The sequence below is a fragment of the Crotalus tigris genome, unplaced genomic scaffold (genome assembly GCF_016545835.1).
Source record: "Crotalus tigris isolate CLP2741 ecotype Arizona unplaced genomic scaffold, ASM1654583v1 scf7180000017543.2237141, whole genome shotgun sequence".
Classification (NCBI taxonomy): Eukaryota; Metazoa; Chordata; class Lepidosauria; order Squamata; family Viperidae; genus Crotalus; species Crotalus tigris.
The window spans coordinates 1310106-1335997 of NW_024096463.1; the positions used below are offsets into that span (position 1 = coordinate 1310106).

Consider the following 25892-nt stretch of genomic DNA (forward strand, 5'->3'; position numbering starts at 1 on the left):
TTGAGGCTGCGATGAGATGAAGAAATATCTGTGTGTGTGAGTGTGTGTGTGTGTGTGTGTGTGTGTGAGAGAGAGAGAGAGAGAGAGAGAGAGAGAGAGAGAGCGCAACAGACAGATGAGTTTGGCTTTTAGTAATTTGAAATACTAACTGGAGACTGACTGGAGAAAAGAAAAGTTCCAAAGAATCCTTATGTTCCTTGAGATCCTCACAAGAGATTTCTGCCCATTTTGTTCTCTCCCACGAACAGCTGGGAAAGGCAATGACCATTAAAATAATCATTTCTATCAGGGCTGACTTTAATTTTAGTATAAACTAGCAAATCAGAAACTCCAAAGGAAAGTCCCACAATACTTGCATTAACCACTAAGCAATGCATAGGCACTTACTCTTCTCCGTGCCCTGGGGGCTGGTTCTGGTGTATTGGGTGAAGTAGATTCATTTGGTGTTTCCGAGGTGGAACTAAGAGATGAATTACTGCTTGAGAGTTCTTTGTTCTGTCTTTTACTCCCAAAAGGTAAAAGTGATGTTACAAATTCTGAAACATCTCTCTGCTCTTCTCTATGAATATCTTGCTTCAATTTGTGTACCCGATCATTTGCTATTACTTGTGATAAAGGCATTCCAAAAGCCTGGGGTATGAATTCTGAAACACAAACAAAACCTTATGTATCAACATTTTGAAAATGGATTTAATAAATCCTCAGCTAATAGATTTTGTGAGCATCTTTTAACATTGGTTGCTTAGTTAAAAATCAGCCTTCCCAACTGATTTTTTTAAATATACTTGATTGCAGTTTCTCTACTTCTCAGCAATTCTTGATGGAAAATAAGGATTTAGAGTAGGAAAAGATAAAAAAGCACATAAAAATACACAATAAAGGTATACTGTTATGTTTACTTTTGGGAATTCCTGAACTTCCAAATATTTTTCGGTGGTTTTTAAAAAAGACAACAAAATAAAGATGGAAGCCAGGTAAAATCATGGGTAAACATCTGCCATAACCAAAAAAGAAATGTATATTTTTAGATCATGGTTTAGGATTTCTTTTGACTAATACTGAAGTAATTTAGTTAAAATGCTATTATAAAGAGACATTCTCAAAGTTTAAAGAGCAGCAAAATATGGAACAACAAATGCTTGAAACATTGTAATTTCCAAGAAATGAGGAACATCCATTTTAAGATAATCTTCTCTCGTTTATTTACGCAGTTGCATACTAACATCACTAGAGGAATTATTATTGGAATAAGTTAAACATAAACAATAAAAATACGTTATATTAACATAGAACAAGAAGAAAGTAAACATGGGAGAAGAACATACCAGGTTTGGGGGCTATAATACATGAAAAATTAAATATTTATTCACAGCAGTGCACCTTTTCTTGGAAATAATCAGCAATGGAATGAGGTATGGAATTCTAGCATGTCATTAGGTATAATAAAAGCAGCACTAGAGGATTCATAGCAATAGTCAAATTACATAGTTACTATACTAGAATAATCAAGGGTATTATTTGCATGTCTTTTCCAAGTAGAAAGGCAATTTACATTGGAACAAATTATTTCTCTCTTTAATTTACTGTAAAAAGTCCTGTTTATTCAGAGAATAAACGTGTTGTGAGAAATAGCATGAAAGCAATTAAGCAATAACATGACTTGCATCCTATTGATTATAGGAAAGGTAGAGAAGGAAACTAGAGGGCCAGTCATATGGAATTTAATTCTTACTCACAGGGATAAAATTATAGAAGGGATTGAAGAACCCTGGGAGAGAATGACTGTGCAATATTGTAATTCAACATAAATAGAATAGAATAGAATAGAATAGAATAGAATAGAATAGAATAGAATAGAATAGAACTGGAAGGGACCTTTGAGGTCTTCTAGTATAGCCCTCTACTTAAGCAGGAGAACCTATACCATTTCAGACAAGTGACTGTCTAGCACCTCTTTTTAAAAATCTCCAGTGATGGAGTGCCCATGATTTCTAGGGGTAAGCTATTTCACTGGTTAATTGTCCTCACTGTCAGGAAGTTTCTCCTTAATTCCAGGTTGCTTCTCTCTTTGATCAGTTTCCCACCATTGTTTCTTGTCCTGCCCTCTGGTGCTTTGGTGAATAACGTGACCCCCTCTTCTTGTGGCAGCCCCTCAAATACTGGAACACTGCTATCATGTCTCCTCTATTTCTTCTTTTCTCTAGACTAGCCAAACCCAAGTCCTGCAGTAAGGAATAGAGGAATAGAACAAAGTCAAACTAGAGTCTTGAACTTCAAGACAGCTGCTATCAATTAACTTAGAGAGAACTTGAGAAGAATTCCTTAGATGAGAATCCTCAATGGGAAAATAACCCAAGAAGCTTGGGAAACTTTGAAAAGCAAGATTATAAGAGCCCAGTCTAGGACAATTCCAATGAAGAAGAAAAATAAGAGATCTCAAAATAAACCAGCATGGCTACACAAAGAACTCTCTATTAAACTGAAAGACAAATGGACAAGTATAAAAAGTGGAAAGAGGGGCATATAATTAAGGCAGAATATCAGCATATAGCCTGAACCTGAAAAAAAATGAAATCAGGAAAGCTAAGGCTCAAAATGAATTAAGGCTGGTGACAAATGCCAAAAATAACAACAACAAAAGCTTCTTTCAACATGTTAAAAAAAAGTCAAGGAAATTATTGGGCCATAATGGGAGAAAATGACAAGAAGGTAACAGCAGCAGGGAGAAAGTAGAATTACTTAACTCATTGTTTGCATCTGTCTTTCTGTTTTTACCCAAGAGCAAAAAAAAAAAAAAAAAAAGAAGTACCTGGCTCAATGGTATTAACTGTGAGAAGGATCTTGGAGTATTAGTGGATGATCACTTAAATATGTGTTGTAGTTGCCAAAAAAGCCAAAGCAGTCCAAGCTGCATTAACAGAGGAATAGAATCATGATCAAGTGTTACAACCACTTTATAATGCCTTGGTAAGACCATACTTGGAACACTGCATCTAGTTCTGCTCATTATGTTATTTAAAAGATGTTGAGACTCTAGAAACTGCAGAGAAGAGCAACAGTGATGATTAGGGGACTGGAGGCTAAAATATATGAAGAACAGTTGCAGGAATTGGGTATGTCTAGTTTAATGAAAAGAAGGAGTAGCGGTGACATGATAGCAGTGTTCCAATATCTAAGGGGCTGCCACAAAGAAGTGGGGGTCAACCTATTCTCCAAAGCAGCTGAAGGTAGAACAAGAAGCAATGAATGAAAACTAATCAAGGAGAGACAGAAACCTAGAACTAAGGGGGAATTTCCTGACAGTTAGAACAATTAATCAGTGGAGTGATTTGCCTCCAGAAGTTGTGGGTGCTCCAACACTGGAGGTTTTTAAGAAGAGATTTGTCTGAAATTGTATAGGGTTTTCTGCCTGAGCAGGGGGTTGGACTAGAAGACCTCCAAGACCCTATTAGAGGGAAGAAACATAGCCAAGTCACAGCAGCTTTGATGGTTGTAGTTTTGCTATTTTCAGGAAGGTCTTGGAAAAATACTTTTTTCCTTACTTTTCTCACCATTGAACTACATTTTATTGGATAGTCTACCAAGATCCTTCTGAATCTTGAGTCTATCTTCCAGAGTATTAGCAATTCCCCCACCCTCCCCCAAGCTTGGTTTCATCTGCAGTGCCCCTTCACTCATCTAGGTCATTGATGAAGATGTTGAACAGCATAAGGCCCAAGACAGAACCCTGATGTACCCCACTCCATGCTTCCATTCACATTGATATAGAATATCTTACATACAGAAGTTAGGATCTTAATCAGGGTAAGATACTGGGATGATATGATGCCTGAATGAAAAATGTGCATAAGTTGTCAACTGATTAATTAAAGTGTTGTTATTCATCCTTAAAGCTTTAAACCTCTTGTAATCTCACTGAGAATTGCCTATCCCACCAAGAAGTTAATATCTGAAGAACAGCCTTGCAGAAATGCCCCCTTGTAAAGGTTCATAAGAAAGTAACTTCTCTGGCTTAATTCTTTGTCAGCTGCAAAAAATAAGAAAAAGTTTCTTGCTTATCTGGCTAAAACCTTTAACTAATTTGAGCATTATTTTTAATTTATATTATTTTTTCACATTTTCTTTAGTTTTGTTACAATAGCTGCTTTAAATATCTGATTAAATAGAAAGATGGGATAGAAACTGAACGAATGAGTACATCTAAGTCAGAGTCTGACTGAAGCTGCCAAAATATGACAGACTTATTTCAGCGATATAGCAGACTCTAAATAACAATTCAGTGTATGCCTTGTTTATATATAAAATTCGGCTTGTTTAAAACTCCAAATGCATAATTCTTTGCTCAGTTATGAATAACAGACTTATATAATACTAATAAATATCTATAAAAATATAAAATATAATAATAATTGTTCTAAGATCAGTGATAGTAGTTGGCCTGCTCTTAGGTTGAAATGTTATTTCTGCTGATCTGTTAATGAGATCGGTCTTGCCTTCCAAAACTGAATTAATCAAAAGGTTATTCTCAGTGGTACGCAAAATCTTTTGAATTGGAAATGTTTTATGCCAGAAATATTCCAATATTCCAAACTATTTCAATCTCCAGGAATCTCATTTCAAGCTTAAAACAGTCCATCTGATCCCAAATTAATTATGCTGAACTCAAAATAGACCCATTTTGAACTTGTGAAATGACTGGACCAGCATCAGGACATTTTTAGTGAGGTTGCAAGTACATGTTTCAAGCCTGGTATATTTGTTTCAAAGTCTGAAACAAGGTCCTAGTGTTTGAAATTCAAAATGTTTTTCATACCTCTACTTATTTAGATTCTAGGACTATAGCCCTTCAATTATCCAGAGCATTCTTTTGTAAAAAAAAAATCTGTGTTTAAACAGTAGTTTTCTTATATTGTTTAGAATGCACAATAAAATGATGATGATGATGATGATGATGATGATGATGTTATCCGTTCAGCTGAATCTGACTCTTGGTGAGTCTATAAGCCAGGTCTCTCTACATCTTCCGATCTTGCACTATTCCTTTGAGTTTTTCTATGTCCTGACTGGTGTCAGCTTTGATAGTGTCCAGCTACTGTGTTCTTTGATGGCCTGGTTTCCTTTTATTGTTAACTCTTCCAAACATAATTGCTTTCGCTAATGAATTCCCCCACATGACATGACCAAAATAAATGAGACACAGTTTCGTGATTTTCTCTTCTAGTGACATGTTTGGTATTATGCACTCCAGTATTTGCTTGTTAGTCATCTTTGTGTCCAAGGAATATGCAGAGTAGAACGGGACAACTTGGCATGGCCAGCTCGATGCAGCCACCAGCTCGCCACTGCCAAGTCACTTCTTCCAACTCACCACCACAGGACAACTCCACAAGACCAATTCACCACTGCGACAACTTGCCTTGGGCAGCCAGAGGGAGAGTTGGGCTGGCGAGGGAGTGAGTGGGTGGGCAAAGCACAGACCAATGGTGGTGGTAGTCAGCGGCTTCCCTTCCCACAATGGTGGGTCGAGTGGGTGGCAGGGAGGTGGCAGCAACTGGGGGTGTCTCATTTTCACACACCCTACTCTGCCACCACCTTGCCTGGCCTCTTCAGCCTGGAGCTTGGGATGGTGGCAGCGGTGGTGGGTGTGAAAATAGGACGGTGAATTGCCATTTGGAGTTGTCATGAGGTGACCTGGAAGTGGTGAATTGGCAGAGGTGACTTGGCGGTTAACTGGTTTGCTGAGCTGGCTGTACCAAGTTGTCCTAGACCCTCTGCAGCGGCCTTCTCCAGTATCACAGCTCAAACAAATCGATTTTCTTCCTGTCTTATTTTTTTAAGGTCCAACTTTCACAACCATAGATAACTACAACACAGTGAACTAACTTATATTTGTTTGCCAGGCTGATGTCCTTGCTTTTCCATATTCAGCTCATGTTCATCATTGCTGTATGAACCAGTGCAATCCAATGGTTTATTTCTGTGCTCCATTCACCACTTTGAGCTATCTGTGATTCCAAGAAAGTGAATTTTTCCACACATTCTATCTCTTCACCATCAATTACTATTTTGATGTTTCCCTTCCTTGGTGGTCATGAACTTGGTTGTTTGAAAAGACCAAAATTTTCACTTTCATTTTTGATTTTATTGATCACATGTTCTCGGCCTTCTTTGGTTTCTGTGAGTTGTATTGCCAGCAATACAACTATTTTTGATTCTTCAAGATCTAGCTTCCTCATGATCATTTTGGCATTCAGTTGTATAAAAAAAGGGAAAGAATGCAACCTTTTCACACTCTTTCTCTATCTTAAACTAATTGATGTTTCCACATGGTGTTCACACAATAGCTTCTTGATTTGTGTAGTGACTGCACCAACTTGACTAGAGGTGCTGGTACCCCCAGGTGTTGTAGGGGACTCCATAGTTTCTCCTGATCAACACAATTGAAGGCTTTCTCATAGTTGATGAAGCACATGTAAATGATCCTTTGATATTCATTAAATCTTTCCGTGATCCAGTGCAGATTTGCAATATGGTTGTGGGTGCCACATCCCCTTCAGAACCTGGCTTAGACAACTGGTAATTCCCTTTTGATGGTTAGTGCTAGACGGTGTTGTATAATTTTAAGCAGAACTGCTTCAAGTTGTTTACACCACTCATGCCAGTAAACTTCATTATCCTTTCTTGCTGCTCTCTGGAAAGATGCATTTTTGCTTCTTTCCATTTACCTGCTGCCTTGGCTGCTTTTCTTTGCTGAGCTATTTGTCATGGTTCCAACAGACAGAGACGAATCAAGCAGAACTCCGAGGCTTGAAAATTCCTCAAAGAACATGTTTATTAGTTACAAAGTATTGGCACAATCAAAAGTGAAACCAAGTCTGAAATTTTGATTATTTCATCTGAGAGCCACTTTTTCTTTGGCTTCTTGTGTGGTAAGAGTTCATCTGCAATTCCAATAATGGTCAATTGAGTTTCCTGCCACACTTCATAAGGCATCTTCTCAGCTGTGTCCAGTAGTTCAAACCTATTTTTCATCTCTATTGTATATGTAGTAGGAATTGTGGTAGCATCAAACTTCTTTGGAGGCACTGCCTTTTTGATGGTGCATAATTTGACTTTAATTTTTGCCAGCGACAATTCATGATCTGAACTGTATTCACCACTTGGATATATCTTAACAGCAAAGACTGAGCTGGTCCATTGATAGTCGATCTGATTATGGTAAACTCTATTTGGTGAGGTCTAAATGTATAAGCGGCTCTTTGAACCATGTATTCATAATCCTAAATCTGTTTTCTTGGCAAAATTAATTGAACAATCACCTGCATTGTTCATATCACCTAGCTGAAAATGACCAATGATGCCTGTCTCCACTTGTTTGTCAACTTTTGCATTAAAGTCACCCAAAATCTAAACAATGCCTTTTTGGGGCACTTGTTTCATTGTTTCCTGGACCATGGCATAACACCTGTCTATTTCAAGCTCTGTTGCAGTAGTTGTTGGGGCATAGGCTTGGACAACTATGATGTTGAGGGGCTTAGTATGAATTCTGATTATCGTAATTCTTTCACTGACAATTGAGAAGCTTTTCACTACTCTAGTAAGTTTCCTGCTTACCATAAACACCACTCCATTTGTTTCCCTGATATCATGTCCTCAATAATAGACAGTGAAGTCCTCAGACTGGAAGAAATCGGTCTGACCAGTGTAAGCTCACTGACACCAAAATACTCAATTTCCAACTTGATCATCTCTTATTTGACAATATCTAATTTACCCTGACTCATTCCATGTGGCTATCCACTGTATCACTGTACAATACAGACATTTGTTTCCACCACTGGCTCCCTCAAGAACTGGCATTCCTGTTCTCCTATCGTTGGGCACCCTATCTGACATGTTTGAGACCCTTTCCATAGAATTTTCCAGGCAAGATTTTTTATTGGCAAAAGGAAGCAAAGATGTGTATCATTTGATTGAATAAATTGAAGAACTATCTACATTTCTTTCCACTGCTGAAATATTTGTAACTTATTAGCAGTGTTTGGAAAATGTATTTTATTTTGATCATAAAGGTTACAAATATAACAGACAAGGAACAATTTCAATTTACTTTTCATAATACTAATTTAGTCAGTCATTGTTGATTTTATTTTTCATATTTGGAATTTGTGTTAGTAATTATTTTCTGCCTGTGGCCACTTGATGGAGATTGGTCATTTTGCAAAATTCATTGCTTCCATCTCATTGCATACTGTAACATAAAATGTTTCTCAGAACAGTGCTGTATTATTTAAATAGCCTGGGTGATTATTTTAGAGTTTAAAAGAACTCTTCTTAATTGCCTCATCCCTTAACATGTTCAATGATTAATTTTTACAACTTTATGCTTGTTACCTTCCAGATTCCCTTTTCTGGCACTGATGATTTCCCACATATAATTCACAGCAAACAGAACAAATAAAAATCAACTATAAAGTTGATTGTAAAAATTTAGACACCCAGGTCTAAGCTGATACAACATCTTTAAAGGTAAACCAATATTATTACTTAAAATCTGGATATATCCAGTTGTTCCCAGATTCAAAATAAGAAGAGTGATGATTTTGCATTCTTTTTGATTCAGTACATTTTTAAACTATAAAGTTATCAATAAGACCTGAAAGATATTTGAATCATTAGGCTTACAATTATGCATTTGAAAATAATTCTGATTCTTCTAACTTATCAAGTTGTGAATGTGGTTCTGTCTCATGGGATGTCTTCTGAAGGAGCTGGCACAGCATTGGGGAAGTACCTGAGGATTGGAAAAGGGCTGACATGGTTCCCATGTTCAAGAAAGGAAAAAAATAGACCCAGAAAACAACAGGCTAATCAGCCTAATATCAATATCTGGGAAGAACCTGGAAAAGATTTAAAAAAACAACAGATCTGCAAACAACTAGAAGCAAACAAAGTTATAACTAGTAGTCAGCACGGGTTTGTTAAAAACAGATCATGTCAAACCAATCTTATTTCATTCTTTGATGAAGTGACTAAATTAATAGATCAGCGAAATGCTGTGAACAAAGTATATTTAGATTTCAGTAAACGATTTGACAAAGTAGACCACAATCTACTGATTGGTAAGCTAGAAAAAGGTAGAATAGACAACATTACCACCAGATGGATTTGTAGCTGGCTGAGAAACCATACTCAATGAGTAGGATGGAAATACGCAGACCCACAACCTCCCCCTCAAAGAAAACATGTGCATACCTAGCAAAGAAACCACACCAAATATCCCTTAAAAAGTCACATTTACAATCACACCTGAGATAAACAGAAAAGCACCACAGACTGCACCCCCCCAAAAAGGAATGCAAATGTTGGTAATAACAGAATCTATCTTCAAAGGAATAGAAGCAGCCATCTGCAAACCAGATATACAATCTAGGGAGATATGTTGTCTCTCTAGACTAGAGCAAAAGTCAAAGATGTGGCTGAGAACCTAACCAAAATAATTAGGCCCACAGATTACTACACTTTCCTCCTCGTTCACATTGGGATGAATAACACAACAAAAAACCTGAGTATAATATTGAGAGATTATAAGCAACTAGGCAATAAAGTTAAGAAGCTAGGAACACAAATAATATTCCCATCAGTACTCCAAAGAAAAGGCCAATACCTATTGAGGGAAAAAAGAATTCTAGAAATAAACCACTGGCTAAAGGGTTGGTGTGGCCAAGAAAACTTTGGTTTCCTGGACCATGGACTGCATTTCCTATGCAACGGACTCTTGGCAAGGGATGGGGTGCACCTCACAAAAACAGGGAAAAATGTGCTCAGAAAAAGACTGGCCCAACTCATCAGGAGGGCTTTAAACTAAAATACAGGGGGAAGGGTGACCAATCTAGAACACAAAACCAGTCATAAATCCCAAGAAAACAAATCAAACAATGAGGTAGAAGGTGATGAGAAAAAAGAAAAAAGCAAACAACTATCAGGAGATGCAGGAAACATAACAACAAAGTCTTAAATGCTTATATACAAATACTCAAAGCTTGGGGAACAAACAGGATGAACTAGAAGCAATAGTTGTCATACGCAAAAGAGTGCGTATGACATAGTTGGCATTACAGAAACCTGGTGGGACGAAACCCATGACTGGAATGTATTGGTGGAAGGATACAAATTATATATAAAAAAATAGATCTACAAAAAGAGGAGGGGGAGTTGCACTATATGTAAGAGAACACTACACATCTAGAAAAATGCACATGATCAAAGATAAAATCCCTCCAGAAAGGGTGTTGTTTTACCTGAATGCCTTTTCTCAACACTGAGATGGAGAATCCACCAATGGGTTTAGACTGTATTCCTGCCCAATCAGATCAAGTCAGCCAAAGTTGCCACGCCCGTCCTGGATCATAGAGATCCCAGTCTTGACGCAAGCATAGTCATTGACTGACAGCAAGACGTTGTGGCTCACAAAACTAAAACTAACCCTAGGCCTAGATGACCTACAAGGGTGGGAGTGGATTCTCCATCTCCGTGCTGAGAAAAGGCATTCAGGTAAGACAACGCCACTTCTCCAGCACTGGAGATGGAGAATCCACCAATGGGACATACCAAAGCCTACTGTCCCTGAGGGTGGGAAGTAGACTGGTCCGGTGTGGCACTTTGATGTACAACCTGTTGGAGAACCCTCCTACCGAAGGAAGCCTCCACCTAGGCAAAACTATCAATCTTGTAGTGCTGTATGAAAAGAGATGATGAGGCCCATGAGGCTGCCCTGCAGACGTCCTCAATGGACACCTGGGAAGCCCATGCCGCAGAAGTAGCTGCACTCTGTGTAGAGTGGGCTGTAACCCGATGTGAAACCGACAATGACTCGGCTTGATACGGCCCGGCAATGCACGCCCTGGTCCACCTGCCAATTGTGGAAGAGGAAACTTTCCGACCCCTGATGGAAGAATGGAAAAATATAAAGAGGGCTTCTGATTTGCGGAACGTCGCCGTCCACAAAATATAGTACTGAAGTGTCCTGTGGACATCCAAACTGCGCCATTGCCGTTCCCGAGCATGTGATGGGATGGAACAAAATCCGGCAGCACTATTTCCTGGAATCTATGGAATAGAGAATTGACCTTCGAGATGAAGCAGGGTCGAATCGAAGGACCACTTGTTCCTGGTGGGAGATGCACAAGTCATCCCGGAATGAGAGCGCTGCCAATTCGGAAACACGTCATGCCTATGTGATTGTCACCAGGAATGCCACCATATGGGGCAAGTAGCAAACCCCTTACGGCTCCTAGGGGACTTGAAAAGAGCCCGAAGAACCTGAGGTAACTTCCATGAAGGGTACCTTGACAAGAGTAGGGGGTCTGGTGTTAGTGGCCCCCCTAAGGAATGATCGGAGTAAGGGGTGATGTCCCAATGACCCCATGGAATCACAGGTGAGGACTGTGGTAGCTATCTGCCTGTGCAATGTATTCGGGGCCAAGCCCCTCTCCAGACCATCTGACAAGTAGTCTAGGATATGGGGAATCATGAGTCCAGAGAACGACCATTGTCGGTCGGATCCCTATGTTGAAAGTTCTTCCACGTGGACTTATAATACGGTTTGTGGAAGAATGACCAGAGGCCTGGATTACTGAAATAACCCCTGGTGAACAAGGCTCCCATGTCAAGATTGAGCGCTCAAGCGCCAGACGGCTAACTGGAGCTATTGGGGTTCCGGATGGAGAATAGTCCCCTGGTTGAGGGAGACCTGTTTCGGAGAAAATCCGCCAAAGGCCTGCAAGAGAGAGGTTCATTGGATCGGCGAACCAAGGCCTCCTTGGCCAATATTGGGCCACTGGGATTATCTCTGCTCACTCCCAAAGAGGCTTACATATTACCTCCGGGAGGAGAGGGAGAGGACGGAAGTCATAAAGCAGTCCCCGTGGCCATGGGCTCCAAAGAGCATCCTTCTGCTCCACTCTTGGGGATGGGGACAGGGAAAAAAATCTAGGCCACAGGATGTTGGTCGGGGACGCAAAGAGATCCAAAAGCGGAAGGTCGAAACTGTGATAAATTTCTCTGAAGACCCTTGTTTGGAGGCGCCATTTCGAGTGATCTACCATTGTCCTGCTCAAAAGGTCGGTCTGAATGTTTGCCTCCCCTGAGATATGATCGGCCTTGATGAAGGCCAGATCGTGTTCAACCAGGATTCCTGTTAAGAGCGACCCAGTCAATAAGGTCCGAGAGCAGGAGCCCCCTTGGCGGTTTACCTAGGCCTTGGCAGCCATGTTGTCCTTGAGGACCAGTATGTGACCTCTTGACACCAGACTGTGAAAGTTATGAGGCGAAGGGCCAGATGTATGTCCCGTAGCTCGAGCCAATCTATGTTGTGCTGAAGGTCTGACCGGGACCAACGGCCCTATGCCCACTGTGAGTGAAGGTGTGCTCCCCAGCCAAACAGACTGGTGTAGTTCATTAGTATTAACATGACTCACTGAACATGGCGGGAGATATCTACCATGTAAGGTAGCACAATACCTGGTGTGGAAGTCTGACCCGTCGTTGGAAGGCACTGAGATTTCGCCCCTGGAAAAAGCGTATGAAAACACTGCAGACCTCTGGAGTGGAGCCTGGATCACGGGACTATTGCTTTGGCCGAGATCATCTTCCCTAACCATTCTGAAACTGACCAACGTTACTGTCCGACTCCTGCATAATTGGAGGACTGACTCTCTTATGCTGTCCCTGTGTCCTAGGTATAAATACATCCGGCACACCACCGTGTCTATGATGGCCCCGAGGTGTAACAATCTGGTTGTGGAAAACCATATGACCTGACAACGACTGGATTAATATGTCGTCCAGGTAGCATTGGGCTCTGACTGTTATTGCCCTTAGTGGCCTGCCAGAACCGCCAGGACCTTGGCAAATACCCTGGGAGCCGATGATAGGCCAAATGGGAGTGCCCTGTACTGAAAGTGTTGCCCCTTGCACACGAACCATGGAAGTTGGTGGTGAGCCAGCGAGATGGGGATATGAAGGTACGCTTCCGTGAAGTCAATAAACGACAGGAAGTCCTTTTGCTTATGCTTCCTGAGATAGAGCGGAGCGTTGCATCTTGAATTTACGGGATGCAAGATGAGATTTCAAGCCCTTGAGATCCTAAATGGCTCTCCATCCCCGATGCCTGTAGGATGACAAATAGGATGGAATAAACCCCCCCAATCTCTCTGATCCGCAGGTACCGGGTCTATGGCCCGTATATATAAAATAGTTGTTGAACGGCTTCTATCATTAGTTTTATTATGTGTTCGTCTTCGTGAGTATGGACAAGATAGAAGTCGAGCAGGCGGGTTGGAAATGAACTCTAGGACCAGGCCGTGATGTACCATGTTTAGCACCCACAATTCTGTAGTGACGGCCTCCCACTGGTGGGCAAAGAGTCTGCCCCCCTATGGGAGGAACCACTGGAGAGTCATCTGGGACGACGGAATAACCAGTCGTTCCCGCGAAAGGGCTACTTGTCTTGAAATTGCTGTCTGGTCTAACTGCCTATCTGTCTGGCTGCCCATCCTGTCTGTCCTGCCTAACCGGAAAGGAACGGATGGGTTGAGAGTAGTTATATCTAGCCCCCGCACAGAAAAACTGCTTATGCTGGTAGTAATTGGACTATTTGTCTGATTTCTTAAGGAGGCGAGATAACGATTCAACGCCTCTCTAAAACAAATTACCTCCCTGATATGGGGTCGTCGATAGACGCCACTTAGACTTGGTATCGGCATGCCCGTGCTTCAATCACAGCAAACTGCGACTCGTGATGCTGGACCCCGTGGCCCTGGAGGAAAATCTGGTGGCTTGGGGAGTGGCATCTGATGCGTACTTGGTGACTGCCACCATCCTGCTAAGACCCTGATGTGTGCGGATATCCTCCGCTGGAATAAGGACCTGGAGCTTCCTGAGCTAGTGAAGGACGAATTTGTTAAAGAAGGAAGCAGAGGTGGACGCCTTAATAGCCCATGCAGCCGCTGGATGCGTCCTGCGATAGGCGAGTTCGCGCTCATGGTCCTCGAATTTGAGAGCCTCAGAGCCATCTCCGGGAATGGAGGTGGGAGACACTAGGAGCCAACGGCTCGTCCATCGCAAGTACTTCCAGGGCCTCCAGCTTTCTTTCCCCCCATCTTACCTGGAAAGGGAAGAGAAGCCGGAGAAGTCCATGTTTACGGACCACATTCAAGAACATGGGGGGATAAGGAATGCGGTGTTGAGTTGCCACCGCTTCGGTGAAATTTGGTTCCCCCTCTGAGTGGGGGAAAAATTATTGTTGAGGAAGGACCAGACCCAATATGGGCTGTGGATGTGGCCTTGCGAAGCAATGGGACAAAGAAGGAAGGGTTGAAGAGACCGCTAAGTGATGGAGTTTCTGGAGGAGGCTCCTCCTCCTCAGACATTGGAATCCCCTGTTCAGTGACATGTTCGTGACGATGAACTGCAGCCAATGGCCTGGCCTTGTGCCCTGGTCTCAAGGGCGCAGTCTACCGCTTGCGCAATCAGCAAGACTAAATGGTCCTCCCTGGAATGGGGAATAGGCCCACTTGGTAGAAGGGAAATGGGGAGAATTCCGCCTGCTCCACACTGTGCAGGGGAATGTGAAGATTCCCCCGTTGACTATATATCCAGGGGGAATTGGGGATTCCGGGGTAGGTCAAAGTTCAATCCCTCAGTCTGGCCAATTTATGTGCCCTTGAAATATTCCATTTTTTAGACCTTGGTGTCTCCGGCTGGCCTGCCTTTCAATTCTCTTAGAGGTCTAGGTGCTAGATGTGACCTTGGTCTTGGCCACAGCCTTGTCAACGCCCTCTAGACTAAATGAATTTGGATTTATTGGAGCCAATGAAGACAGCAAAATGCCCCTTGTGGAGGTTGTGGAATTCTCCATCCTCTGATAACACAGGAGCACGATAAGGGACCCCTGGTATCAGAGAGTGTCATACACTGGATAAGGACAGGCGCACTATAGGGGACGTCTGGAATCCAGGTGACAACTGTGCATGGATAAGAACAGGCGCACGAGAGGGTACGCCTGGAACCCAGCTAAGGCTGTCGTGTGGATAAGAACAGACACACTACAGGGTACGCCTGGAATTCAGATGGGCTATAATGGATAACAACAGACGCACTACAGGGTACGCCTGGAATCCAGATGGGGCTGTGATGGATAAGAACAGACGCACTACAGGGTACGCCTGGAATCCATATGGAGCTGTTATGGATAAGAACAGACGCACTACAGGGTACGCCTGGAATCCATATGGAGCTGTTATGGGTAAGAACAGACGCACTACAGGGTACGCCTGGAATCCATATGGAGCTGTTATGGATAAGAACAGACGCACTACAGGGTACGCCTGGAATCCAGAGAAAAACCCCGTTGACAATTTGGTAAACCAGAACCACCTGATTAAGGTATGAGTCAAGTGAGGCCAGGAGACACCAAGTTCAAAAGGACCAATGATAATAAAATCTAAAATTTTAGTGATGAATATATATGAGACTAGTGATCAATGTGTCTGAATAGAGCACACGTGGAGTGAAGATAAGATCATCAACTGTGTTCCTAAAAAAGAGGGCAGGTGCACCTGGGGTGGTTAGGACTCAGATTAATGGTGGGCCTATCTGGCAAACAAAATGGCGACCATCCCCAAAAGGGTGGCCTGATTGATGACATTGGAGCTGAGGATTTGCTCCCCCCAAACTGCTTGTCCTAGTGCACCTTCCCTTACAGAAAACCCCCCTTCGTCAGAAAAGGATGTCTGCAATGAGGAGGAAGAACCCCCTTCCTCCAGTATTTTTGCTGCGTATTTAAGTAGAATCGGCTGGCCTCTGTACACACGTGGCGCAAGATGGCGGCCGTGCATGAAGAACGCAATGGGGCCTGCCGTGGCCCGATAGACTCCGTGGGAGGCGCTGACGCAGCCCATTAACACTCCCCTGTGCCAAGAAAGGTATTCGCGCCCCAAACTTTGCACAATGGCCAGAAAAGAAGATTTGAGTATTCTCCCCTCTCCCATCAGCCGCCTAACAGCTGATCGGCAGTGGCTGTTTGGCACGCGGCTCGCCTGTGGAGTGGAAGCGACGATCGCAGCTCCCTAAACTCTGAAGGCAAAAAAACAGGCGAGTGGCTTAAGCCACTATCGGAGCTGCAGCCGCAGCTCCAAGAGCGCTTGTAAACGTGGGATTCCCAAGGGAAAACTTTTCAGCACAACAAAAAAACCTCCCCCCACCTGCTCTCGTAACGAGGAACTGCAGGCATGCTCCGGCAACAAGAAAGCCGAGCTGGAATCAATTGGGGACTAACAGTCGTTCGTCCACAGATGGGATAAACGAATTGAGAGGCTTTGGGGAAGGTCTATTTATCAGGGTGGGGAGAAGAGGAGAAATAAGAGAAAGGAAGGAATCCCTTCCTTGGATAATCAGTTTCTGTCTACCCCCCTACATCAGAGATCCTTTAAATTGGGAAATTTAAAATGCTCCTTAATAGAAATCAACTTTTTAAATGGTAATCCAAATCCTGTGCTGAATACAGCACAGCTCAACAACTGGGGAACTGGAAAATCCACCAATGGAGACTGTACTTGCCTAAGAGCCAACCTTGCACGTCTGTCCTGGGCAAAATCAAGTCAAGACTGGGATCTCTATGGTCCAGGACGAGCGTGGCAACTTTGGCTGACTTGATCTGATTGGGCAGGAATACAGTCTAAACCCATTGGTGGAGTCTCCATCTCCAGTGCTCGAGAATGTATATGGGTCAATATAAAAGGGGGGAAAAGTGACATTGCCATAGATGTGTACTACAGGCCACCCAACCAATCAGAAGAAATAGACAAACTCTTTGCCAACCAGTTAACAAATGTATGTAGTAAGCATACCGTAGTAGTAATGGGAGATTTCAACTATCCAGATATCAAATGGGAAACCAACTCTGCAGCAAGTGGGGGATCAAACAGATTCTTAACCAACATAGCCAACAACTTTGTCATCCAAGGTAAATAGAAATAAACCTATACTGGGCCTAATTTTTACTAATAGAGAAAAAGTGATAGAGGGAGTTGAAGTTGCTGGTACCTTGGGAGAAAGTGACCACGTCATACTGGAATTAAATATAATGCAAACACAAGTAATAGAAAATAATTCAACCAGTGTCTTAAACTTCAAAAGAGCTGATTTTAATAAACTCAAAGAGAACCTAGGAAAGATTCCATAGACAAAAATCCTAAAGGGGAAAACAAGCATGGGAAATTTTGAAAAATATGATCATAAAAACCCAGTCTAGCACAATACCACTGAAAAAGAAAAACAAGAAATTCAAGAAGAAACCAGCATGGCTGCAGACAGATCTCTCTGACAAACTGAAAGACAAAAAGGACAAATACAAAAATTGGAAATGACCACATAACTAAGGCTGATTATCAGCACACAGCCAGAACATGCAAAGATGAAGTCAGTCTTCACAGAAAAAGAAATGATAGCCCAATATACCAAAAAAACTACTGCAAAAGACAAACTAGAAACAAAAATTAAAATAAGCAAGAAAATGGTAAGAGAACACCTATACGACCTTGACGAATATAAATCACCAGGACCTGACAGATTACATCCCAGAGTTTTGAAAGAGCTGGCAGATGTTATCTCACAACCATTCCACCATATCTTTCAAAAAATCCTGGAGCACTGGGGAAGTATTTGAGGATTAGAAAAGGGCTTATATGGTTCCCATCTTCAAGAAAGGGGAAAAAAAACAGACCCAGGAAACTACAGACCAATTAGTCTAACATCAATACCTGAGAAGATCTTGGAAAAGATAATGAAAAAAACTGATCTGCAAACAACTAGAAGCAAAGTTATAACAAGTAGCCAGCACAGGTTTGTTATAAACAGATCATGCCAAACCAGTCTTATTTCATTATTTGATAAAATGACTAAATTAGTAGACCAGCAAAATGTTGTAGACATAGTATATTTAGATTTCAGTAAGGTATTTGACTAAGTAGACCACTGCTTAGTAAACTAGAAAAAGGCGGGATAGACAATATCACTGCCAGATGGATTTGTAGCTGGTTGACAAATTTTATTCAGTGAGTAGTACTCAATGGTACTACATCCACATGGAGAGAAGTAAGCATTGGAGTACCACAAGGCCCCGTCTTAGGCCCAGTACTCTTTAATATCTTCATAAATGACTTAGATGAGGGAATAGAAGGGGAACTCATCAAATTTGCAGATGACACTAAACTGACAGAAATAGTCAAAACCCCAGAAGAAGACAAGCTCAGGATCCAAAAAGATCTTGACAAACTTCAACAATGGGTCCTAGCCAACAAAATGAATTTTAATGTGGAGAAAAGCAAAATTTTACATTTAGGCAGGAAAATTCAAAGGTATAAGTATAGATTAGGTGAGATATGGCTCAAAAACAGTAACTGTGAGAGGAATCTTGGAGTCCTAGTGGATGATCACTTGAATATGAGCCAGCAGTGTGCAGCAACAGCCCAAAAAGCTAATACAATCCTGGGGTGTATAAACAGAGGCACAGAATCAAGATCATGTGACATATTCGTACCGCTTTATCAAACCCTAGTAAGACCACACCTGGAATACTGCAACCAATTTTCGTTAACATAGTACAAAAAATGTTGAGAGTTTGGAAAATGTTCAGAGAAGAACAGCTAAAATAATCAAAGGTGTGGAAACTAAAACATATGAAGAATGGCTGCAGGACTTGGGTTTGGCTAGTCTAAAGAAAAGAAGAAACAGGGGTGACATGTTAGCAGTATTCCAGTATTTGAGGGGCTGCTACAAAGAAGAGGGCATCAAACTATTCTCCAAAACACCAGAGGGCAGGACAAGAAACAATGGTTGGAAACTGACTAAGGAGAGAAGCAACCTGGAATTAAGGAGAAGCTTCCTAATAGTGAGGACAATTAATCAGTGGAACAACTTGCCTTCAGAAATTGTGGGCGCTCCATCACTGGAGGTTTTTAAGAAAAGATTAGACAGTCATTTGTTTGAAATGGTATAGGTTCTCCTGCTTGAGATCTTCAAGGTCCCTTCTAGCTCTATTCTATTCTACGTCTTGGCTATGTATTCAAATACCTGTTGATTTTAAACAACCAAAAACTAGCAGTAGCTCCAATTTTTCTTTGTCCAAAGCTGTATACCAGCAATACATCTGTGTTTAAAAACATATTATGCAAGTAGTGAGCAGTATTGTTTCTCTCTACATTATGATCACATGTCTGTGAACAGCGGGTCATTCATATATACAGTACAATTATCTGTAGAGGGGAACATTTGTATACACGCAAAAGATCTTTAATGCAGTCAACTATATTTTACCTATTGACACTGGGTCTTTGACAGAGGTCTGCATATGAAGTTATCACCTGAACAGAACTTGTAAAAAAAAACTTTTTAGATTGAAAAAATAAAAATAGCTTACAAAATTAGTCAACAAATGAGTTTTGTGATAACTTAAAAATTATCTGCCCAAACTCTTAATACAGTAAGATATCTGAAACAAGATTTAAAAATCCTCTAACCCCTTTTTTCTTTAGATCTATTTTTTTACATCTTACTAATTCACAAGATTGGAACCAGAGGATTTACATATGAACAAAGCAGTGGCAAATTATGCTATAGCAAAGCAGAATCAGAAGAGACACTGTGAACGAGAATACTCAAAACACATTTGTGCTGGGACGCCTACATGTGCTATGTCATACAAAGTAGAATATTTGTTTTGGACAAGTTGCCTGGCAAAGGAAGGCATTCACTGTATAAAATAAACGTCTGAAATGCTTATTAAAACCCACAATTGTGTAAGCATTTTTAAACTCATTGTCAAACATAAAAAGGATAGGAGGTTGACAATTGACTATGAATGTTCTTTGGGACAGAGTGGGTTGACCAAACATTACGTCACTGCAGTGAATTCATATTATTACAGAGAGGAGCAATATTCAGAGATTTATTTAATTGCCAAGGTAAAATGTGTAATATGTAATGCACAAACTTCACAAAGAGAAAGGAAAGTATAATCTATTTGGAAAACAATCAATTTTTCAAGTTTCTTTAAGCTTAGCTTTCACATAAAGTATACACCAACAGTTTCACTAAAACATGTTTTCTCCAGAAACCCCTCTAGGGACTGCTTGTCAAAGCAAAAGGGTACATTTTGTACAAGAAATGATTAGGCATGTTGTGTATTTTAAAGGTTCTCAAGGGAAAAATTTAAGGAAAAGCACAAGTTCAAATAGTTGTCCATGTGTACTAGTTTTCAATGTGAAATGAACTGCTGCTGATGGAAAGGTGTAGTAATGTAAATAGTTTACTCTGTGATGATCCTAAGTTTGGCTGATCTTGCCACTGCTGCTGTAAATTAACTCTCTGTAAAGTATGAATTCATGATTTTGTCCTTAATGTTGTTGAATCTATCTATCTATTGTCAGTTCTTTATAAAAATATTTCTAGAACTGTCGCATCTCCAAAATTAAAAATTGAATAAACATCACATTATCAAGAAATATGACAGTTATATGGGCATAAGACAAATATATAACTGCTCACATTTTCTCCTTCTCCACTAACTGCAGCTTCTGAGTATATTTCAAGAGTAATCCCATATAACCTGCCTTGATATTAACCACAATAGTTGCCTTTGGGGCTTAACATAAATGTTAGTTATAATTAAAATATGGCGAATATCAAAATAACTTACATTGAACAGAATCTGTACAAGTAAATTATGATTATCTACTAAGAAAAATTCCATTAAATATTGTCTATATCACTGGAGATAGCTATGAGGGAAAAAGTACCAGCTATCTCACAAGTTTCATTTGTCTTCACAACACTTTCACCCAGATGTTTTTCAGTAAAATCTATGGCTGAAAGGACCTTCAGGGATTGATATACAGCTTCAATGCATAGAATACTATAATCCCATTTTATTCTGAGAATGAAGTCCCTAATGCAGAGGTCTGAAACCTTTCTTGGTTGATGGACTGGAGGGAAAGGGAAGTGGAAGCATTTTATGTGCGCACGCACACACACAAATGGGTCGGCGAGCACGCGTACACAAATGGGGCAGTATAACGCCCGTGTGATACTTGCACTGCCCCATTTTTGCCATGCGGGCACTAGCACCGCCACGTTTTTGCTGCACAGCACCTCATTTTTGCCACGTACTGTTGTAGAAATGAGACACTTGAGTCAGCTCTTCTGGGAAAGGAATGGTTTAACGCGCAGGTTCAGAGAGCTAATCACAGCAAAAAGGGTCTGAACCCCGAACAGGGGCATGGGTGAACATTCTTATATTCTTCAATACGTAATTATTTCCTGATCATGGAATATTCCATACATGGTTATATTCTATAGTTCCTTATTCTAACACAGAAAGCTACTTAGGCAGTTTGCAATATATCATGTGCAAAGTTAAAAACAGGATATTGGGCTGATCTGGCACTTCTAAATTTATGTGTCGTCTGGGAGACAGGAAACCTCCCTTTCACTCACAATTTCTGTTAGACAATCAGTTAGACAATCAGTATTTTTCCAGCTTCCCACTTTACTCTCCCCTGTTGAGACTTATCTCAACCTTGCACAGGAGTCTCAACCTGTAATGCTTCCGGTAATGCTTGGGTCTGCTGTTTGTATGTTATTGTATTCCTGGTTCCTGTATTCCCACATGGCCATAACTTGAGCAGTTGCTTTTCTTTCTGCAAGTATTGACATTCGTTTTGACAGTGTTATGTTATTCATCAATGAGAAGGCACATTGCATGAGACAACAGCTACTAATCATAATAGCAATAAAGATGACCACTGCTTTTATGACAATATCAATAAGACCCATTGGAAGCCAGTTACTCCACCAACTTCCCAGGGTATCTATTTTCAAATCCAATGCCATTTTATGGAGCACTTTAATTTGCTTGTTTATAACTGGGGATTGGTCTGATAGATTAAAACAGCACAGTCCCTCAAAGGCCTCACATCCCATATGTTGGCGGAGTAGAAGATAGTCTATGGCTGCCCTATTTTGTAAAATTGCCTTGCGTAATTCTACCATCTCTTGGTTAATAGCAGACAAGGCTATTGATGTGGCATTTATAGTTTTAGCCAAATTACAGGCCACAGAATTTATATTGACATGAGTTCTAACAGCTAGTGCAGGAACTCCCACCAATGAGATGGCCAAGGCATTATATTCAGCAGCATTCAGAAGAGTACGAGAGGAGTTACAATTATCATCCAAAACCTCTGCCCTTTTGTAACGTGTGACATTGAAGGAGGTAAAAAGTGACCTATCTGGTAGAAAGGTAGTTAGTCTGCTTAGACAGCAATATGTTGTGCTTAGATTGGCAGGGATATAATTAAAAGTGTCTTTTCCACATGTAAAGAACCATTCCGAATTGCAGTGATAAAAATGAATATTCTACCCAAGTTTCTTTTTTTGTTTCAAATGTTACCGATTTTGAAAAATGAGATTAACTTAAGTGAGTGGTCTTAATAAATTTATTTGGGCAGGGAAAAAGCCAAGGGTTAAGTTTAAAATTATGCAAGACTTCCGTGAGAGGGGTGGACTCAAGGTACCAAATTTGAAATTATATTACGATGCGGTGGTTTTAACACTAATTAGTGATTGGGTAAATTTGACAAATCCTGAGATACTTCATTTAGAGGGATGGGATTTACTTTATGGGTGGCATGCCTATTTAATATTTAATAAAAAATGGATTGGGTCTTTAAATCTCATATTTTAAGAATCTCTTTACTTAGGACTTGGAGAAAATATTATAAAAGTGATTTTAAAGTTCCATTATGGGCCATACCTTGGCATGCGATAGAAGGAATAAAAAGAGGTGTAAAAATGGATATGGTGTCTTATAGTCAGTTACTTAGATGGGATGGGCAAAACTGGCAGTTAAGATTACGGGAAGATTTAGCGCAAGAAAATATTATTTATTCTTGGTTTCAATATAGGCAACTAGTAGATAAATGGAAGGTGGATTGTAAATTGGGTTTTCTTAGAGAAGATGGAAATCTTATTAAGCAAGTCAAGGATCAAAGACAAACCCACATCAAGAGAATCTACGGGGTATTAGTTGAAATGGACTCAGAAACGGAATTAATTAAAGACTGCATGATTAGATGGGCGCAGAATTTTGGTGTCCCAGTCTCATTGGACATCTGGGAAACCATTTGGGTGAGAAATGTCAAATTTACACAAGCACAGAACCTTAGGGAGAATTTTTATAAAATGTTTTATAGATGGCACCTTGATCCACAAAAAATGTCTCTTATGTACCCTGACGTACAACCCAAATGTTGGAGATGTGGTTATACGGATGCTTCCTATTATCATATTTGGTGGTCATGCAGAGAGATAAAAGCATTTTGGATTAAAATATGGTGGAATATCCAGAGAATTTTTAGAAGGAGGGTAAAATTTACTCCGCAATTATTTTTGTTGGGCATTGTTACAGATTGTGATACAAAGGAGGTTGTATTGATGTTAAATTTGATTACAGCCGCGAGGCTGTTAGTTGGACAATATTGGAAGAAGGAATCTTTGCCTACACTGCAGGAATGGTTTCTTAAAGTGTCCTATTTGGCGGAAATGGCAAAGATTTCGGCTTTCTTAAAGCAACAAACGCAAGAGAAGTTCCTTGCTGTTTGGGACAAATGGATAAAATTTATACAATTTAGACTGGGTATAAAAAAATATCACATAGTTTTTTCATAAATTTTATTTTTATATATAGAGAATGTTATATATAGATATTTTTTTATATATATAAATATAAATTTTTTAATTTAATTTTTATCTTTATCTGTTAATTTTTAACTAAGCCTATATTCTGCTCTGGGAAGCTCAGGGGGGGGGAAGGGAGGGTGTTTGTGAGGGGTGGGGGATGGGGGGTTTTTTTATATGTAATGTTTAGTTTTTTATTTTTTTTTGTATATGTCGTTTTTTGTTTTGTATTGTTTTTGTCTTTTTGTAAAATTTATAAAACTTTCAATAAAAAAAAAAAAAAAGAACCATCCCCTGGGCAACCATATGTTGGCATAACCAAAGGACACTGATTGGAAAGATGTGCAATTCAGCTTTTCTTGGCTCACCTTCATGCAATGAGGTAGGTGTGTACTTTGCTCACAGCCTGTAATATGTGCACATTGTAAGTCTTCTGGAAGAGCTACATTAGGAGTATGTAAGGTTAGAGCATCGGGTGGCAAAAACTTAGAAATGTGACCCCAACTGTATAGTGTTTCATACCCTATATGTCCTTTAAACACATAGTGACCAAATTCCCTGGCCACTATGACTGGAACACACACTGGTATTAAACATGTGGACAGTAGATTCTCCATATCATATGTTTCAGAAAGGCAAAAATCTGTTGTGTTGGCTATTTTAGCCAACTGGACCCACAAATTATATTGCATCCTTGACTCCAATGGATGGGGCACATCCTTATTTTGGTTGGATCTTTTATTTCTTTTTCTCTCAGGCCACTTCCTTTGCGGTTTCCAGATAGTGATTCCAAACTCCACTGGAATTACACGTACAATGCAAGTCCCCTTCCATCCCGTTTTCAACTGTGAGACTAGGGTGACTTGTTGCCAACCCCAAAATAAAGGAGGCCTACAATCCAAGGTTACAGGAGGAGGAGGCTTCTTCTAAGGAGCCCTAACACATATGCCTTTCCTAAGAATATATCCAGCATATTGGCAGGCTTCAGGATTGACAGGTTGTCTAGTAAGGCAAGTTTCTTTAACTATTCTGTCAAACACTAGTGGGAATTGACAAGGATGAGGCAAGATACCATTCCAACATTCTGGTGAGAAACCAATAGGGGGGTGCCCATCACAAGTGCCAGTGCCTATAGCATAAGATTGAACAATACTGGGAGCCTCTTCCGGCTTGCTCCATTGGCCTAGATTAAAGAGACAAACATTATTACATACAACAATAGTACTATATAAAAGCAATAATAATCCTTTCATCCTTTCTTCTCCCGTGCGTAGAAAGCCAGCTTCCAGGGTGGCTTAGCAGGGGTGTTGAATCCAACCAATCAGCCGTAGGTATATATGCAGGATACACTTGTACTACTATAATATCTGTTATACAAATAATAAAACATTCATTAAACACATTTAAGAGTAAGTTTTGTAGAGACCTTTGGGTCCCTGGTCACTGTCCACAGGGGATCTGCTGCCGTCCTGGATCCAGGACTTAGATTCTGCAATCTTTATAGCTAAAGGAGAGGCCATTATTACCTCATAAGGCCCTCCCCATCTCCCTTCCAGCTGTTCACGCTTCCAATGTTTCACCCACACTTTATCTCCAGGTTTTTAAAAGGATGACATCTAGTTATCAACTTAGGCGGTGTTTTCTCAATAACGTAGTTTCTGAGTTTTTCCACCTGCTTATTCAGTTCCTGCACCATTTCCAGAATCCACACTCCCCCCTGATGGCCCAAATCAGGCCATCGGCTTTCCAATTTCCCTAGGCCACCTTATCCACATTTCGTTGATGCCCCTTACAATGCATAACTGAAACCTTTGCTGGCCTTTGCACTGCATCAAGAAGACGCTTTATCGAGTGTCCATGCAACACATATTTGCCCGCAGAATCCCTAAATCCTCTCTCTTTGTACATAGCACCATGAGCATGTAAAGTCAAAAAAAGCATATTTACTATCTGTCCAAAATAGATTGGACTGCATGAGGAGTGTGGACACTTATGGGACATGAGAAGGTCAATTTATTGCAATCCTGTAAAAGAATTGCTATAACAGCAAGAACCTTCAAACAATGTGGCCACCCCATCCAATTGCTTAGATAAGA

The 25892-nt window shown here is 40.6% G+C and overlaps 1 protein-coding gene across 8 annotated transcripts in view; it reads right to left on the minus strand.

Moving 5' to 3' along the window:
- Nucleotides 1–25892, minus strand: part of ARHGAP6 (Rho GTPase activating protein 6) — a 227621-nt gene that overhangs the window by 141274 nt on the left and 60455 nt on the right. For 7 of the 8 annotated variants that reach the window (XM_039320659.1, XM_039320578.1, XM_039320245.1 and 4 more), the window contains exon 3: nucleotides 388–644. The exons of the other annotated variant lie outside the window; for it this stretch is intronic. In XM_039320659.1, coding sequence (XP_039176593.1) covers nucleotides 388–644 — 257 coding nt within the window. The remainder of the gene's footprint in view (nucleotides 1–387; nucleotides 645–25892) is intronic. 8 annotated transcript variants of the gene reach the window in all.